Below are 18,434 nucleotides of genomic sequence, written 5' to 3'. Positions count from 1 at the left end.
ATCCAAATATACTGATATAATTTCAGGATATTCACAAGTCCCTGAAGTTCATCCATGAACAATGCAGCTTAAAACCTGCAAACTCTGAAAGGCCCCAAATTAGATTTCAAAATTCTGATAAATGCTAAATATCAATAAATACCATCCAAACTCAAAAACCATATGACTTGACTCTATTTTGTGAGTCAGGAATCCAACATACCTTTAAGTCCATCATCAGCAAGCCCTACAAGCAAAACAATGGCAGCTGTGGCATGTCTTTGGCACAAGCTCCTAAAGACGACGCACTTAATGCTGATGAAGGTGTGTGGGGGAAGCAATTAAAAAAAAAAAAGATGTGACAATCACTGTAAAGACTGGCAAGAATAATACAGGATCGAATTTGACTCACAAAATCTGTCTCGAGTTTTCCCATTTCTTGCTTGTAGCTTCTCATCCTGTTGCTGTACATTCCTCGACTTTGGGGAGGTATCTCTCGGACTTCCAAATCCATCTGTTCCAGCTGGAAGGGTGAGAGAAAACCATGGTTTAAACCATCTGCTTACTCTTCACATGACTTGATGTTGAGAGCTGAAAGGATTTAATTCCAAGTCCTCATTTTACAACTTGAGGAATCAAGCCCAGGGAGCAAACTGCCTGTGGTCAAGTGAACACTGGGACCACTTTTGTGCTCCATTTTTGTTAAGGTCAATAAACAGTTACTGAGGGCTTGCCAAGTGACACACGGAGTGCCAAAGTGTTTACTCTGTCAAGAATTTTTAAAACCATGTGCATTAAGCCAAACACCCTCCGTGATAATGATTTTACTATCTGTGAAGCATCCTATCATCCAACCCAAACTGGTCTGGTCTTCTGACTTCAAACCACTAGGACTATGAGAAGATACACCAAACCATGATTTCTACAGTTACTCTATGAAATATCAGCCCAGTCTCAGTTATTTGGTGAAAATTCTCCTGGAAAGTCTTTTCTGATTAGGATACAGCCAATATGTGATTGTGACCTCCAACCTCATACTTTATAACCAGGCGGATATGGAGCTAAATGGATATAGTAACATATTAAATTACACAAGGCTCAGTGAAATCACAGCAGGGCACTTTATAACAACCTGGATACAGCACATGAGCATTTCATGGGAGGCGATACTGAAACAGTATGATGATTAAGGAAACAGGCTTTCAAGTCAGACACCTGCATTCACATCACAGGCTCCACTGCTCACTAGTCATGCAAGCTTGGACAGGCTTCTTAACTTCTCTGGGTCTCACATGTCTCATTTCTAAAAAATAGTATGTCTTTTGTAAGACAACTATAAAGATTAAACAGGGTAAGTCCTATAATGTGCTTAGAACAGTATCTTTTACTTGGTAATTACTCAACTAATGTGAATAATAGGAGTGGTGATTACTGATGATGAAATAGAAAGACAGCAAGCATGATGTAAGGTATCAAAGATAGCTTATTTACACTTGGCATTAAAAAATAAAAACCACCAACTACAAATTGCCTCAGGTGATGTCTAATAAACTCACATCCAAAATGTCAGATATTTTGCCTCTTAAAGCAGTAGCCCTAATAAATTATTTCCATAAACACTACACACTTGGCACTAATACAACTCTTACTTCTCTGGTGTTAAGAGTCTGAGTAAAAATAGTAAAATTCAGATAAACAAAATTTTAAAAAATGTTTCAATTCACAATCTTTAATTTTTATAAAAAAAAAAGTTTTCATTAGCCTTGATTTAAGCAGTAACCATTTAAATTATTGCCATGTCTCAGCATAACTATGAAGCACCAACAAATCAGTTACTCAGCAATGCAATTATTTAGAACACTTCTCTGAAATCATCATTAAGAACTGAATTTTAGAAAGGTCGAGCAGGAGCATCCAGACAAATAACTGCAAAAACACATGTAAGAGAAAATCTGAGTGTTAACTACAGTTTTGTTTCAGGCATTTTATAAGGACATACTAATTAAAAGTTGGTAAGACAAAGAAAAGGGAAACACACAACAAACACTTGAAACCAGAAACAAGAGTAATACTACTAGTTTTTATATTATCACAACATTCACATGGCCAATGTCAAGCGGAATACATGGTGATTACGAGACATGCAGTGTCCAAGAGATTAATGCCAATTGTTCAACAGAAATACAACTAATCCTAACAAATAAAATCATAATGAAGTTCTTTTCTTAGGGTCCTCATCAAAAACACAGTATATAATGATGTGTGTCCTTAATAAGGATGCCATCAGAATTAAGTCAGCTGCATAGACATTTTAAACAAACAGAAACACATATCTAAGACAAAACTCTTCATATTAGTAACAACTGGAGATGACCATAAGCTCCACAGGGGTATAACCATGTTTTACAGTTCTTGGTACAGTGAAACGTTGGTTATTAGGGAAGAAGCTTTCTCACATTATCATGTAAATCAATGTCTCCAAAAGAGCCAAACCAATGAACCGAAACACAGATTTTGATGGCAAAGACAAACAAAAACCCTGCTGCTGAGAACTTAACAACAAGCTAAGAAGTTAACCCACGATCCAAAGAATTGACCAGTTGTACTTCCCTGGTGGCTCAGTGGTAAAGAATCTGCTTGCAACGCAGGAGACCTAGGTTCGATCCCCGGGAAGATTGGGAAGATCCCCTGGAGAAGGACATGACACCCTACTCCAGTATTCTTGCCTGGAGAATCCCATGGGCAGGGGAGACTGATAGGCTACAGTCCAAGGGATTGCAAGGAGTCGGACATGACTGAGTGACTAAGCATGCACTATGTATGGTAAGCATAGCAACCAGAAGGAAGAAGCGTCTTGGTTGGCAGCTATGGCATGTAAAAGTTCAGTCTTCGTACATGAAGGGCAAGAAGCAGGAGGAAAACAGTTGATTGTAAAAAAGAAAGGAAAGAGAAAAGAATTTGGAAAAACACAAACAAAAAACAACTTTCAAAACAGAAGCAAACATGAGAGGCTGAGGATTAGAATAAAGCTGCTCCTGCAGAGACAGTGAGATTAGAAGTAAGTCTTACAGAGTGTGGGCTTCCCAGATAGCTCAGTTGGTAAAGAATCTAACTGCAATGCAGGAGACCTCAGATTCCTGGGTCAGGAAGATTCTGTATTCTTCAGCTTCCCTGGTGGCTCAGCTGGTAAAGAATCCGCCTGCAATGCAGGAGACCTGGGTTTGATCCCTGGGTTGGGATGATCCCCTGGAGAAGGTCAAGGCTACCCACTTCAGTATCCTGGCTTGGACAATTCCAGGGAATGTATAGTCTGTGGGGCCACAAAGAGTCGGACACTACTGAGTGACTTTCACTTTCACTGTTAGAGGGTATGGAATGCACAGGCGTTCTGACAGCTAGAAAAGAACTGAAGATACGCAAGACGGATCAGCAGCTCTGCAACTTGCTGCCTGAGCACTCACAGACATGGAAGGAAGTGTCTGCGGTGTAATCAGTTCAGTTCAGTCACTCAGTCGTGTCTGACTCTTCGCGACCCCATGAATCGCAGCACGCCAGGCCTCCCTGTTCATCACCATCTCCCGGAGTTCACTCAGACTCACGTCCATCGAGTCGATGATGCCATCCAGCCATCTCATCCTCAGTCGTACCCTTCTCCTCCTGCCCCCAATCCCTCCCAGCATCAGAGTCTTTTCCAATGAGTCAACTCTTCTCATGAGGTGGCCAAAGTACTGGAGTTTCAATTTTAGCGTCATTCCTTCCAAAGAAATCCCAGGGTTGATCTCCTTCAGAATGGACTGGTTGGATCTCCCTGCAGTCCAAGGGACTCTCAAGAGTCTTCTCCAACACCACACTTCAAAAGCATCAATTCTTCAGCACTCAGCCTTCTTCACAGCAGATGGTGATTGTAGCCATGAAATTAAAAGATGCTTACTCCTTGGAAGAAAATGACCAACCTAGATAGTATATTCAAAAGCAGAGACATTACTTGGCCGACTAAGGTCCGGCTAGTCAAGGCTATGGTTTTTCCTGTGGTCATGTATGGATGTGAGAGTTGGACTGTGAAGAAGGCTGAGCACCGAAGAATTGATGTGGTGTAATGGGGAGCTATAACCACCTACTCCTCAGAACCCCCCACCCGTCTTGAGCAGCAGACCTGCCGTGCATGGCCCTGCTACTCAGGCAAATTAGCTTGGAGTGCCACCCCTTCGAGTTCTTTGGAGACAGTCATCGTGCCTCAAGGCAACTGAAGAGTCTAAGAAAGTTCTATGGAAAAATATCACTGTTGTCAATGTTTAGTTGCTCAGTCATGTCCAACTCTTTTGCAACCCCATGGACTGTAGCCTGCCAGGCTCCTCTGTCCATGAGATTCTCCAGGCAAGAATACTGGAGTGGGTTGCCATTTCCTTCTCCAGAGGATCTTCCCAACCCAGGGACCGCGTCTCATACATTGCATTGTATTACAGGCGGATTCTTTACAGCTGAGCCACCAGAGAAGCTTGGAAAAATATTGGGTTGGCCTAAAACATTCATTCAGGTTTTTCTATAACATCTTATGAAAATACGTGAATGAATTTTTTGGCCAAAGCAATAGTAACCCAAAAAAAGACCTATAATTGGAGAATTCTGTTTAAGCTACAGTTTCCAAACTTGTTTGAACAGGCAACACCAGTTAACCGAAACACACTCTGGGAAACTGTAGTAACTTTATCAATACTGAAGGAACACCAAGTGGTAACCGCCAGTATGGAGAAAAGCAACACCCTCATTTAGGACCACAATGCAGGAACAAGTCGAATCATATTTGCAATACCAGTCTTTGAAACCCGAAATTAGGACACAATATATTTCAATACTTTTTGTTCCTTGATTTGAGAATTTGTTAGTATCAAAAAGTTAAAGCTCTGGGTTTAGCATACCTAAGTCCAAATCCTTAAAGAAGCACTAACCGGGTGTGGGACCACAAACAATCTTTCTAAGCCTCAGTTTTCCCATCTACAAAATGGGAGTAATGATGTTCCTCTGTGTATCTCTCACACTTCTACATGTCTTGCTGCAACACCAAGAATGCAAGGCCCTGACCACTCTTTTCCCAGGCAGGGAGCAATCTGGGGGTCGGAAACAATGTGTGCCTTGGGGCAAAGACCAGGCTTGCTTACAGGCTGCTATAAAGCAGTATCCTTTCCAGGCCCCGCATTTCTCTCCTATAAGATAATCCACTGACGTGTAGGCATTTTTCTAGGCAAACATGCATCAGCCCTGCCAGGGGACAGCGTGAGGAATCTCGCCCGTGACAAGGTCATGAGGAAGGAAGCCTGACAAAACGCAAGGACGTGATCAGGCTTCAGGGGTTCCCCCTGGTATTTCCCAGGCATGTACCCCCAAAAACCAAAAATCTGCTGGCCTTTGTACTCTGCTTTTTCACTTTTCTAATATTCTGTGGAAAAAGTCAACTCAGGGCTTTAGTCTTCTGCATTTGAAAGGGATGTTTCAGCTCAAACCCCCTCTGATAACTCTCTAGGTTGCCTAACAGGTTCCCCTGGACCTCTTACAGCTTGTGAATTGCTTACAGCCCCCCAACCGCGAGAAGCACAAAGCTTAAAAGCATCTTAAAGATACAGAGCCTTTTCTAAAGAGTTAAAAATTATATTGGTAGAGGGTTTTCACTGTTGACTCAATGACTACTGCCAGGCCTCCATATTCTTTATCTTTTAGGCACCTGGGAGGATGTTAATCAATGTAAATGGGATATGGGAAAAGATATATAATAGTTTTGATGTTAGCAACACTAGACTTTTGAGTTAATTACTTTTCTTTTGTTATAAATCACTGTACTCCTTTTACTTGTTATAAACTGCTGCATCTTTGCTATGTAAGAATGTAACTTTATTTAGTGCTTTCTGAGAGTGGCACCAGACTTTGGGAAGATCAACAGAAATAAGTCTTCAGGTTGACAAACCCTTATCAGAAAAAAGGCTGTAAAATGTTAATTGGCCCTTTCTGCCGGAAGATGATGTAAATTACCTAAGACTTGGGTATACAACTAGGTATGCAGAGAGAAAAGCCTGGTTTTGATAAGAGTCTGGGCTGCTAACACTGCATAATTTTGTATTACCCATTGATCTCTATGTACAATCAAAAAGGTATAAAAGGCCTTTCTAGACAATAGAGGCCGGGGCCAGTCGCTGGACTGGTTTCCCCCGTGTCTCCTCTTTACTCTAATTTCAGGCTGAATTCCCATCTGGAGCGGGGCGGCTCACCACATCTACTTACTTGCCCTGGCTTCTAAGACCTGCGCGAAAGGGAGCCTAAGGCGGGGCACCCTTTGATATTCAAGTGGGCGCTGGTGGCCCAACGTAGATGGTGCAAGCTCCTTGTCTGGAACTTTGTTGGCCTTCCCCGTAAGCCACGTTATTCAGCCTTCTTTCTCCACTAAATTTTTCTACTATACTATTTCTTACTAATCTCTTTTTATATTTCTATCTAAATAAGTTTTTCCCTTGCCTATCCGTCTCCCCTTCAAATTACCCTGGATCCACTGGGGCTGGACCCCGGCACAACCCCTTGGCAATTAGGGCTCAGGGAACTGACTCAAGCCCGCAGAAATTCTGGCAGCAGCTTTTGCTGTGAGTAATAAGTGCCTTTTTTCTCTGATGTAGGAATCTAATGTCTCTATCAGCATCCTTGAGATTGTGGCAAGGTCACTTGTAAGCGAACAAGTAGGGAAAAGCTCAATCCTTAACAGTTTTTGACAAACAGTTCCTGTCTCATAGAGATTTTGTGAACATTAAATAATATAAAGCAAATAACATGCTTAACCCATGTGTGGTACCTAATAGACCTTTAACCAGGGTTAGCTATTTATAGCTATTATGACAGGTATTATGAAGTGATAAAAATTCGAGTGGGCATTTAATCAATCACCTTTATTAAGAGGAATAAAATCCCAAGAAGTTATTAAATTCTCTCCAATGTAGACACTGATGAATTCTTAATCATGAGCACTTAGGCAGGTATGCTTCACATTTCTACAATGAATAAATGAGGCTTAGAGGAAGGCATCAGAATAAATGGCTCTGGTAGTGTTTTAAATATGTTACTAAGTCTGTACATACCAGTTCTTTCGCTTCTTCGAGCTGTTTCTCCACATTTGCAACCATCTGCTTCTTCTCATCTGAAACAAACAATAACATCAAGGAATTGCTAAGGTTACAGATATACTTAATATTTAAAAACTTCTATTTTTATATATCTTTTTTTCCATTCTGATTAACCAGAGTAAAGAATTAGCATATCAGGCAAATGGCCATATCCTTCTTTGGTGGGTTAGGAAATAGTGTAAGACACTGATTCTAGGCAATCTGGAAATACATAATCCTGTAGAGTACTGAAGAGATGCTGTAACATTTTTAAGAAAAAACAAAAATTATTTTGCTCTTTACAAGAGACTGTGTCAACAACAGATTTAGAGGTGGCATGAGGAATCTGCAAACTCATTAATTTAATAAATTGGGAATAATGTACTCATGAGGACAACTTAAAAATTACATATTAAAAAAAAGGTCATATATAACAAAACAAAAAACCCACAAACTAAAAAACCAAAAGTAACATATAATAATTACTAAAACTGAGCAAGATCTTACCATCCTTTAAAAAACTGTGCTCTCCTTAAGAGCTGAATGTAATGGAAGAAAGATTTGAAGTCAGAACTACTGATTCTAAACCCCAAACCATTATCTACTCATGGTTATGGGATCTTGGGTAAGAAAGAGTTTTTAGCTGAGACTTGGTATATACTCTCTAAACTGGAAACTAAATACATCTACTTGGACTCTTTTTAGCTCAAATAAGTTGATGCAAGAGGAATTACTTCTAATTTGTGAAATGCTAAATACCTACATGTGATTTCTTCAAACTGTACCACAATCAAGCTATAACCCAACCACAACTCTCCATTCTAGGAGAGACATGTTCTAGCAGATAGTTTTGGAAAAATTATCCTTACCCTCATTCCAAGTCTATCAGCCCGTTTATTTCTCCCCGGAAATCACCAGCTCTTTGAAGTTTTATCTAACCCAACAGAAGAATTATCTCCTTGCTCTTATAGAAAGTTCCTAGATCTCTTACCTAATCCTCATGATTTCTCTCTCACACTCACAGGGCTGATTTATCTTCTGCCTTGGAGGCTCTGGGAAGACAGGAGCCATGTCCTAGTTCTACAGTCTAGCCCTGAGCCTGATGTATAATCAGTTCTCAAATCATGGTAGTAAAATGAATAAATAGTGCAGTGAGTACAAGAATTTATGAAAGAAGCTATGCTACCAACCACAATGGTTTTACTTTCACCATTTAATCCCTCTTCCCCCATTTGATCTTCCAGAAATGTGGCTCTGGTTGAATCGTTTGACCCTGGAAGTCAAGGCCCTCCACATTCCAGACCCAAGCAACTTTTCCAACTGAATTTCCAACTACTAGCTCTCTAGTACGTGCTCTGCATGCTATCCATTACTATCCAAGCGCAATTTTATTCCCTGACCTAAGCCTTTGTTCAAGGTACTATTTAGGTTCTTTGGCTGAATACAACAGAACTGATTCTGGCTAACCTAAGCCAAGAACAGAATTTATTAGAATAATTCAGGGTGGCTCACAGGGTCTCATCACATCATGGCAAACAGAGGGGGAAAAAGTGGAAGCAGTGACATATTTTCTTTTCTTGGGCACCAAATCACCGCAGATGGTGGCTGCAGTCATGTAATTAAAAGATGCTTGCTTTTCAGAAGAAAAGCTATAACAAACTTAGCATATTAAAAAGCAGAGACATCACTTTGTCGACAAAGGACCATGTAGTTAAAGCTATGGTTTTTCCAGCAGTCCTGTATGGACGTGAGAGTTGGACCACAAAGAAGACAGAGCACCAAAGAGCTGATGCTTTTGAATTGTGGTGCTGGAGAAGACTCTTGAGAGTCCCTTGGACTGCAAGGAGATCAAACCAGTCAATCCTAAAGGAAACCAACTCTGAATAGTCATTGGAAAGACTAATGCTAAAGCTGAAGCTCCAATACTTTGGCCACCTGATGCAAAAAGCCGACTCATCAGAAAAGACCCTGATATTGAGAAAGATTGAAGGCAAAAGGAGAAGGGAGCAGCAGAAGATGAGATGGTTAGATAGCATCACCGAGTCAGTGGACACGCATTTGAGCAAACTCCAGGAGACAGTGGAGGATAGAAGAGCATGGCATGTTGCAGTCCTTTGGGCTGCAAACAGACTCGAAATAGCAACTGATGAAAAAGAACAAAGAATCAATGGAAAAGGTGTTCCCAAGCTCAGGGAGGACAGTACCCTGGTGGCTCAGGGAACCAAGGGAGCAGGAATTTACTGACAGTCTCTGCAGAAGCAGAGTCCAAATTTCAATTTCTGGCAAAAATTCACTGACTGTCCTCCCTTGAGTAAGGTATTTTCTTCTTGACCTGGACAGGGCATGGCAGCCTGTCAGTTCCACCAACACTGAGTTTAGAGAATTTCTCAAAGGAAAATGGAGAAGATGCTCTCAGAAGATAGAACAGAGGGTTCTGGGCCTTCGGAAGCAGCAGGTGCCCACTGTATCCACTCACTGCAACTCATTTAGTCTTTCCCCTTTTCCATCTGCTGAATCCCACTACCCTTCCAGGTGACCTCCCAGGACATGATCTTATCTCCTCTGAATTCCTAGACCTCCGTGCTCTGCCCTAGCATCCCTGATGGTCATTAGTAATTGGTTCCCTTCAGCCTCATTTCCAGCTCCTTGAAGGCAGGGACGACTCTCGACACATCTTTGTCCTAATTCTGTATTTATTTAGCACAGACAGTTGTACATGGTAGGTGTGCACTGTGTGTTTACTGAATGAATCCACGAGTCTTATAATTCAGCACCATATTTGTTACTCACAGAGAAGAAAAATTGTAAAAGGTCATCACATAGTCCAGTTGTTTTTAAACATGGCTGCTCTATTTCATATTCAGTGCTCCCATTTAATTTAGTTTATGTTTTCCAACTTCTCCATCTCATTTTTTGTTGTTCTTTCTCAAGCCTTTATCAAACGTAGTAGAAAAGCTTTTGTATACATACATATATATATATAGTACACATAATCTATATATATTTTAGAAACCTTATGAATGTTTGTCTAGCTAAAATATTTCTAACATTTTGGTTCTACTTGTTTGACCAAGTATGAATAGGATGCTAGATTTCTAATTTAAATGCACCCAAAACTTTGATATAGTTCCATTTATTTTGGCATCTAGTATTACTCCTAAAAGTCTAGAAAGTTTATTATCTCAGTGATTTAAAAAGTTGTTTTTGAATGAGGCTTGAAACTTCCAATCCAATTCTGAGAATATAAAAAAATGTTATGTTGTAAAAAACATCAAACAAATAGGAAACTGACACGCAATATAGAATTATTAACTAAAGTACAGATTCCATTCAAATTTCTCTCTCTCTCACACATACACACACAAAACGAGAGAAAGAAAAATTGTATCGGTGAGGACTGGGGCAAATCTCCCAATCAGAATGCAAGTTTCTCTTTATGAAAAAAATAATTAAGACAAACCCATTCTAGAATGATTTGTGTGAATAAAGGACTGGAGTTGGAGACATTAATATAACTCATGTTTAGCTTATTATAAATATAGATGGCCTCATACACAAAACTTTATCAGTATGTATGTATACATGAGTTAGCCTACACACATTTTTCTTTGCTGTGTCAGCTAAATGGGTCCAGAAGTAATAAAACCTCAGTACCAATGTGTGCACCTAATGTCCAGATCTTGGTTTCTAACACCATTTTTCAATAACAGGAAAGAGGACTCTGCTGCTGATTCAAGGACTGGTATACGAAAAATACAGGATGATTCTGGAGTATCTTATAATATCAGAAAGTAAGGAAATGCTAATAAGGAGAGAAAAAAGAACCCCACTGATGGGCATATATCAAAATGACACAAAAGGCAGCTGGAAGGAATTCCAATGGTCAAAGCTGCAATAATCTGAGCAGCAAAATAAAGTGGTATTGGAATACAACACAAAGTATAAATGAGTCTGTGCATATAAATGACTGGATTAACAAGTGGAGGAGAACAGAGAAATCTCTCTAGAAGAAACATATAGAAGAATTCCAAATAATTTACATAAATCCTCAGCCTTCAAGGGGATGAAGCATGATCCCCTACTCCTTAGGTGTGGGCTATGCATATGATTTCCTTCTAAGAATAAGGAAAAGAGGGAAAAGAGTAACTTTACAGGAGAGAAACCTGACAAATACTACCTTAGCCAGGTGGTCGAAGTTAATATCAAGACTGCTAAGTTACCTTACAGTGTGAATTCTTCACATGATATGATGAAAACGGTGGTTTCCCTCTGTAGTCTTCCTCTCAAAAACTTATAACCTTAGTCTGATGATGAGAAAAACATCTGGCAAATCCCAACTGAGGAACATTCTATAAAACAGTTGGTCAGTATTCCTCTAAACTGTAACGTCTTCAAAAACAAAGAAAGGGCTGTGAAACTGTCACAACCAAGAGGAACCTGAGGAGTCATGATTACTACAATTGATTTGTAGTACTCTGGACTGGACCCTAGAATAGTGAAAAGACACTAGATTAAAAAAAAAGAAGAAGAAGAAGGAAATCTGAATAAAGTATGGACTTCAGTTAATAATAAGTAGCAGCACAGGTTCACTTGCTGCAAGAAATGTATCATATTAATATAAGAAGTTAACAATAGAGGAAACTGGACATGGACTACACAGGAATTCTCTGTATTATTTTTGTGATTTCTCTGTAAATCTAAACCTGTTTTAAAATTAAACATTTTTTTAAAAAATCAATGAAGCTATTACTTGCCATGCATGTCTGCATGCGTGCTCAGTTGCTTCAGCCATGTTCAACTCTTTGTGACCCCATGGCCTGTAGCCCACCAGGGCCCTCTGTCCATGGGATTCTCCTGGCAAGAATACTGGAGTGCATTACCATCTGCTCCTCCAGGAGACCTTCCCAACCAGGGATGGAACCTGCGTCTCCTGTATCTCCTGCAAGGCAGGTGGATTCTTTACCCACTGAGCCACCTGGGTTCAGTTCAGTTCAGTCACTCAGTCGTGTCCGACTCTTTGCAACCCCGTGAATCACAGCACGCCAGGCCTCCCTGTCCAACACCAACTCCCGGAGTTCACTCAGACTCACGTCCATCGAGTCGCTGATGCCATCCAGCCATCTCATCCTTGGTCGTCCCCTTCTTCTCCTGCCCCCAATCCCTCCCAGCATCAGACTCTTTTCCAGTGAGTCAACTCTTCACATGAGGTGGCCAAAGTACTGGAGTTTCAGCTTTAGCATCATTCCTTCCAAAGAAATCCCAGGGCTGATCTCCTTCAGAATGGACTGGTTGGATCTCCTTGCAGTCCAAGGGACCCTCAAGAGTCTTCTCCAACACCACACTTCAAAAGCATCAATTCTTCAGCGCTCAGCCTTCTTCACAGTCCAACTCTCACATCCATACATGACTACCGGAAAAACCATAGCCTTGACTAGACGGACCTGGGTAGCCCAAGGCTATTACTCAGGTTAACTAAATTATTTAAGGGATTAGAATGTGGGTATGTGAGTGTGCCTAACTCAAGTCCTATTTACCCTACTTCAACTCACTCTGCACCTGAGTTCCTGAATTAGGTCTGGAACCATCTTTTCAACTCTAATTTTATAGAACAAAAATATAACGTATGCAAGTCACATAACAGAATTTTAAATTTTCTAGTAGCCACATTTCAAAAAGTAAAAAAAAAACAAAAAAAAGGAGAAATTCATTTTAATATTTTTTAATTTATTAATACTAAAAACATTGTCATTTCACTACAGGGCATCAGCTACATTTCAAGTGCTCAACAGTTACACATCAATATTACAGCTCCAGAACCACATGTATGTAAAGCAAACCACAGTATTCATTAATAAAAGCAGACTTTTCTGAATTCTCTTATTACAATCACTTTGCAAAGGCAAGAGAGAATCATGGATGAATGTCACAGCTTCTTCCACACATGGCCATGTCTAGACAGTGTCCAAAAGCCTCCAGGGATGAGACATAATCAATTAGCTAGACTGAAGCATTTCCTTCCAGAAAAGACACCCATCTCACCCCACCACTTCCACTTCTCTCCCTGACTTCCTCCCTGTTATCCTGAGTTCAGAGTCCAATTCCAAGTTTGTATCCCAAAGCGCCCATCACACATCTCCCTTCAAATGCAGGTGCTCATCAAGAGACATTCACTCTAGCACAGAAAGGAAACAAAATTGAGGGTCAATGTTTCTTTAAGAGTTCAACTGATATCACAGAGTCTGAGAAGCTAGGTGCTGACTAACCCTACAGCTGCTGTCTTCACCACTGCAGGATCAGTAGCTGCTAATTTATCATGCACTCTCTTAAGGGAGGAAAAATTGTGCTAGGTATTATATGCTTTCCCCTTCAAGGATCACAACTACGTTGTGGCAATGGGGCTTGTGTAACTCAATGAAGGTATGAGCCATGCCATGCAGAGCCACACAAGACGGATGGGTCATAGCGAACAGCTGTGACAAAACATGGTCCACTGGAGGAGGAAACAGCAAGCCATTCCAGTATTCTTGCCTCAAGAATCCCCTGAACAGTATGAAAAGGCAAAAAGATATGACACTGGAAAACAAGCCCTCCAGGTTGGAAGATTCAACATGTTACCAGGGAAGACTGAAGGGCAACTACTAATAGTTATGAGATGGTTAGACAGCATTACCAACTCAATGACCAAACTCTGGTTGATAGTGGAGAACAGAAGAGCCTGGTGTGCTGCACTTCATGGGTTGCAGAGAGTAGCAACTCAGCAACTGAACAACAAAATCATATGCTTTATTTCAACACTGTAAGGGTGAAACTATGCCAAAGCCTTTGACTGTGTGGATCACAATAAACTGAGGAAAATTCTGAAAGAGATGGGAATACCAGACCACCTGACCTGCCTCTTGAGAAACCTATATGCAGGTCAGCAAGCAACAGTTAGAACTGGACATGGAACAACAGACTGGTTCCAAATAGGAAAAGGAGTACGTCAAGGCTGTATATTGTCCCCCTGCTTATTTAACTTCTATGCAGAGTACATCATGAGAAACGCTGGGCTGGAAGAAGCACAAGCTGGAATCAAGATTGCCAGGAGAAATATCAATAACCTCAGATATGCAGATGACACCACCCTTATGGCAGAAAGTGAAGAGGAGCTAAAAAGTCTCTCGATGAAAGTGAAAGAGCAGAGTGAAAAAGTTGGCTTAAAGCTCAACATTCAGAAAACGAAGATCATGGCATCTGGTCCCATCACTTCATGGGAAATAGATGGGGAAACAATGGAAACAGTGGGAGACTTTATTTTGGGGGGCTCCAAAATCACTGCAGATGGTGACTGCAGCCATGAAATTAAATGACACTTACTCCTTGGAAGAAAAGTTACGACCAACCTAGATAGCATATTCAAAAGCAGAGACATTACTTTGCCGACTAAGGTCCGTCTAGTCAAGGCTATGGTTTTTCCTGTGGTCATGTATGGATATGAGAGTTGGTCTGTGAAGAAAGCTGAGCACTAAAGAATTGATGCGTTTGAACTGTGGTGTTAGAGAAGACTCTTGAGAGTCCCTTGGACTGCAAGGAGATCTAACCAGTCCATTCTGAAGGAGATCAGTCCTGGGATTTCTTTGGAAGTAATGATGCTAAAACTGAAACTCCAGTCCATGCGAAGAGTTGACTCACTGAAAGACTTTGATGCTGGGAGGGATAAGGGGCGGGAGGAGAAGGGGACGACCGAGGATGAGATGGCTGGATGGCATCACTGACTCGATGGACGTGAATCTGAGTGAACTCCAGGAGTTGGTGATGGACAGGGAGGCCTGGCGTGCTGCAATTCATGGGGTCGCAAAGAGTCGGACATGACTGAGCGACTGAACTGAAGGGTGAAACTATTATACACACACCCTGCCTCCAACACACACACACACACACTGAATTTTCCAGGTGGCGGAGGCAGACTTAGACAGGCAAGGCAACATGCCCAAGTTGCACATCTAATAAGCAGCAGAGCTGGGATTCTAAACAGATCTGATGCCACGTGTGAACTGTCACCAAGTTATCATAAACGCCTTTCTCAGTATTTCTGACTACAGCTACCAAATGATAGGCTTCACAACAGACCATTTTTCTCCCTGTACACGGTGAGATAAGCAACTAACTGCAAAGGAACCTTTTGCTTAAGATCCTTCAGGAAGCCTGCTTGTTGGCATGGAATTCCCGCCTCTATAAAGTATCTCCCCCACTTACAACTCATCATCAGAGAAAGAGGAATGTTACAATTAGTGTTAGTGATGGTTTCCACTCATCCATTTTCCTGACTTTACTCCAGAATACAAATCATTAAAATCAAAGCTCAAATATAGTGCAATAAGAATATTACTTAAGAAGAGACTGATCTATCTTTTGGTCCACAGAGTAATCAAATTTCTTTTTGAAGTTTTAAAATATTTAATCTTTTCTATTCTCTTGGAAGTAACACTTTAACACATTGTACAGGCACAGCAGAGAATGAAGTTAGTTGCAATCAATCCAATTTATTCTAATCCCATTTCAGTAAGTTAATTTTTCAGGGACTAAACTGCTTTGGCTGAAAATTTTGCTGCAATTTTTAACCTTTACTTGGGTAATTCTGGGTCAATCACCAATGATGCCAGGAAGAGATTATAATTACTTTTAATCATACTAGTTTTGCATGATTGCACATAATTCCTGTTGTCCACAGATATACATCTGAAATGCATAACTACAAAGATAATATTTTTTATCTTTCCCTATTTATCAACTAGAAACAGATTATAAAATGAGCAAGTACAAATAATTATTGAGAGGGAAACCACAGTATTTTTAAGAATTACTAGCATTTAATTATTCAAGTTAGTAAGCATTTTTCCAATGCCAGCTATAGTCTCCTTTCAATTCCCATGAAGCTGCTTCTTTGGACCTTACATTACATTGTAGCTGTAGAAATTCAAGGTCTTTAAGTTACTTAATTCAAAGGTTTCTATGTGGTAAGAATGGTCACATTAAAATATAAACGTAAGAAAAAAAAACAACAACAACAATTGTAACAAATCTGTTTTCTTGGAATTGGCTGTTACAATTTTGCACCCAGGAATGACTTTGTTACTTTATAGCATAGCTTCTCAATACCAAAGCTATTAGCCCAAACAAAAAAATGTTTGCTAAGCTATAATTCTGACAATTAAAACAGAGCAAAAAAATCCCACAAAACCACAAATCCTGATATTCTGAGGTTCTGGGCCTGAAGTCAAAGGTAGGCTCCAACGATAATGACAACAAAAATCAAGATGATCTTGGGCGGTGGAGGAAAGCAGAACTGAAGAGAAGAGGCGAGGTGATGTATCATGAAGTGATGAGGCCACTGGCCACTTTTGCCACAACAATCTCCCAGGCAGCAGAGCTCCGTGGTAGATGCTACCTTGGTTCTTTCCTCTTGTTCCCTCACTTGGACTCATACACCTCTTTAAGACATCATCCTCCACCTCCTCCAGAACTAACTGGGACTTCAGGAGATGAATGGGGTGTAAGTTCAGAGATCCTGGCTTCAAGCAAATGTCCCTATTAATAGAAAACAGGTGTGGGAGGGGGAGGAGAAAAATAAAGAAATAAAGGAAGAAAATTATTTATAAACACATAAGTTTGGGGAGAGGTGGGGTAAGGAAAAGAGGAATCATAACTTCGGTATAGGAGAAATTATTGCTGGCATCAAGGACTGACTGACAAGGTGGAACAATGAAGTTGACCACCGGTTCACAGATAAACTTTACACCACAGAGTGAAGGCATATGGTTCAATTTCCCTACCACAGCTAAGTTCCCGAATAGCAATCTTATTTGCAACTAAATACTCAAATTAAATCTGTATTGAGAGAAAACAAATCCTAAAACAATATCCTACAGATGAAAATTACATGATATCATATTTATGTATCTGTTCATTTCCTTAAACATTTTCCTGAGCTCCTTCTAAGTAAATGTCAAGGAAAGCAAAGATAGCTCCCACCTTCACATAGTTGACAGTCCAGCATTTAAGATAAGATGTGCTAAAACAAAAAACCTCTTCTGAATGACAGCTGTGGGATTTTAAAAGTGAGAAAAATTATTCTGTACCAATTTTTACACATCGTTTCTCAAGAAGGATGAGAAAAAAAATGAGCTTGGTAGTATGAAAAATATTAATGATTATAGCAGCTAACATTAAAAAAAAAGGATTTTACATATGTTAAGTCATTTAATCTTCACATGAGAGATGCACAATTCTTTCCATTTTACCAAGAAATAAAAGTTGCGGGAAGTTAAGAAACTTGCCTAAATACAACTTCTAAGTGGCAGGGCTGGGATTTGAATCCAGGCACCACGCGCTCTCAACCCTGCTTTTCTGCCTATAGTAATAACATCGTTACTAACAAAACAACGTTGCTGTATGGTGTAGACCCATGACCTTGGTACGTTAATTCATTCTCGTTGAATACTCTCACATCTCTGTATTTCACAAACAAAAGTAACAGAAAACTCAACCAAAACGAAGACTCAGAGAAATGTTCCCACGGTTATACGAGTAAAAAGGTGGTGGAGTCCAGATAAGAACTCCAAAAAAGCTTCAGATTCCAAAGGCTCTGCACCCCGCAACCCAGCTTGGATCCTTCCCTTACCCTCAACCCACTCAACCATTCCCCCCGGAGGCCCCGACACTACTTCATCCTCCAGGCTCGCGCCTAAGAGGCATTCAGGCAGAGTTCCATCGTCCACACCGGAGCCTCCCCACTTTCCAGGACACCCCCGCCCAGCCTAAGAAGCGCCCTTACCAGGTGGGAGTCGGGGGACCCTTGCAATCTTGTTGGTGATCTCTGCTGTGAGCACCGCGAAGTCCTGCTCGTAGCCTTCAAAGTCGGACGACATGGCGGGTTCCGGAATGGCCGGCCCGGGTCGGAGCCTAGAACGGAGCTGAGGTCACGCGGGGCAAGAAAAACAGAGTGTAAGGACCCGCAAAGTTCCCTAGAGAGTGGAGCAGAGAACCGGGGACAGCTCCCAGGCCGACCGCTTCCTGGTTGTTCGTCGCGATCTTCGTCCTCCGGAAGTTGGGCTGGGTGCGTGTTTCAGTTTCCGTTTAGGCTCCAAGATTAAGAAGTTCTCTAAGGAAAACCCCTTCAATCAGTGTCCCTAAAAGCCTAAAAAAATTCGTGTTCTCAGGAATCATTTAAAAGCATTTTTTTCCTTCCTCCGCGTTTTGGAAAGCGGTTCCGGTTCCCCAAACTAGAAGCCAGAGGAACTTGCTTCCCGACGGAAGGTTGATGCGGCGAACCTCCCGGAA

At 40.9% G+C, this 18,434-nt stretch overlaps 1 protein-coding gene across 5 annotated transcripts in view; it reads right to left on the bottom strand.

The window, feature by feature from the left end:
• VTI1A (vesicle transport through interaction with t-SNAREs 1A) overlaps window positions 1-18,158 on the bottom strand; it is a 375,524-nt gene extending 357,366 nt beyond the window's left edge. For all 5 annotated transcript variants that reach the window (XM_052660758.1, XM_052660759.1, XM_052660760.1 and 2 more), the window contains exons 1-3: window positions 17,929-18,158; window positions 7,092-7,150; window positions 392-502 (exon numbers count right to left, since the gene is read on the bottom strand). In XM_052660758.1, the coding sequence (XP_052516718.1) occupies window positions 392-502; window positions 7,092-7,150; window positions 17,929-18,022 (264 nt within the window). In that variant the 5' untranslated portion in view covers window positions 18,023-18,158. The remainder of the gene's footprint in view (window positions 1-391; window positions 503-7,091; window positions 7,151-17,928) is intronic.
• Window positions 18,159-18,434: the final 276 nt, after the last annotated feature.

This window comes from Budorcas taxicolor, chromosome 23 (genome assembly GCF_023091745.1).
Source record: "Budorcas taxicolor isolate Tak-1 chromosome 23, Takin1.1, whole genome shotgun sequence".
NCBI lineage: Eukaryota > Metazoa > Chordata > Mammalia > Artiodactyla > Bovidae > Budorcas > Budorcas taxicolor.
This window is presented reverse-complemented; position numbering and strand designations above follow the sequence as displayed.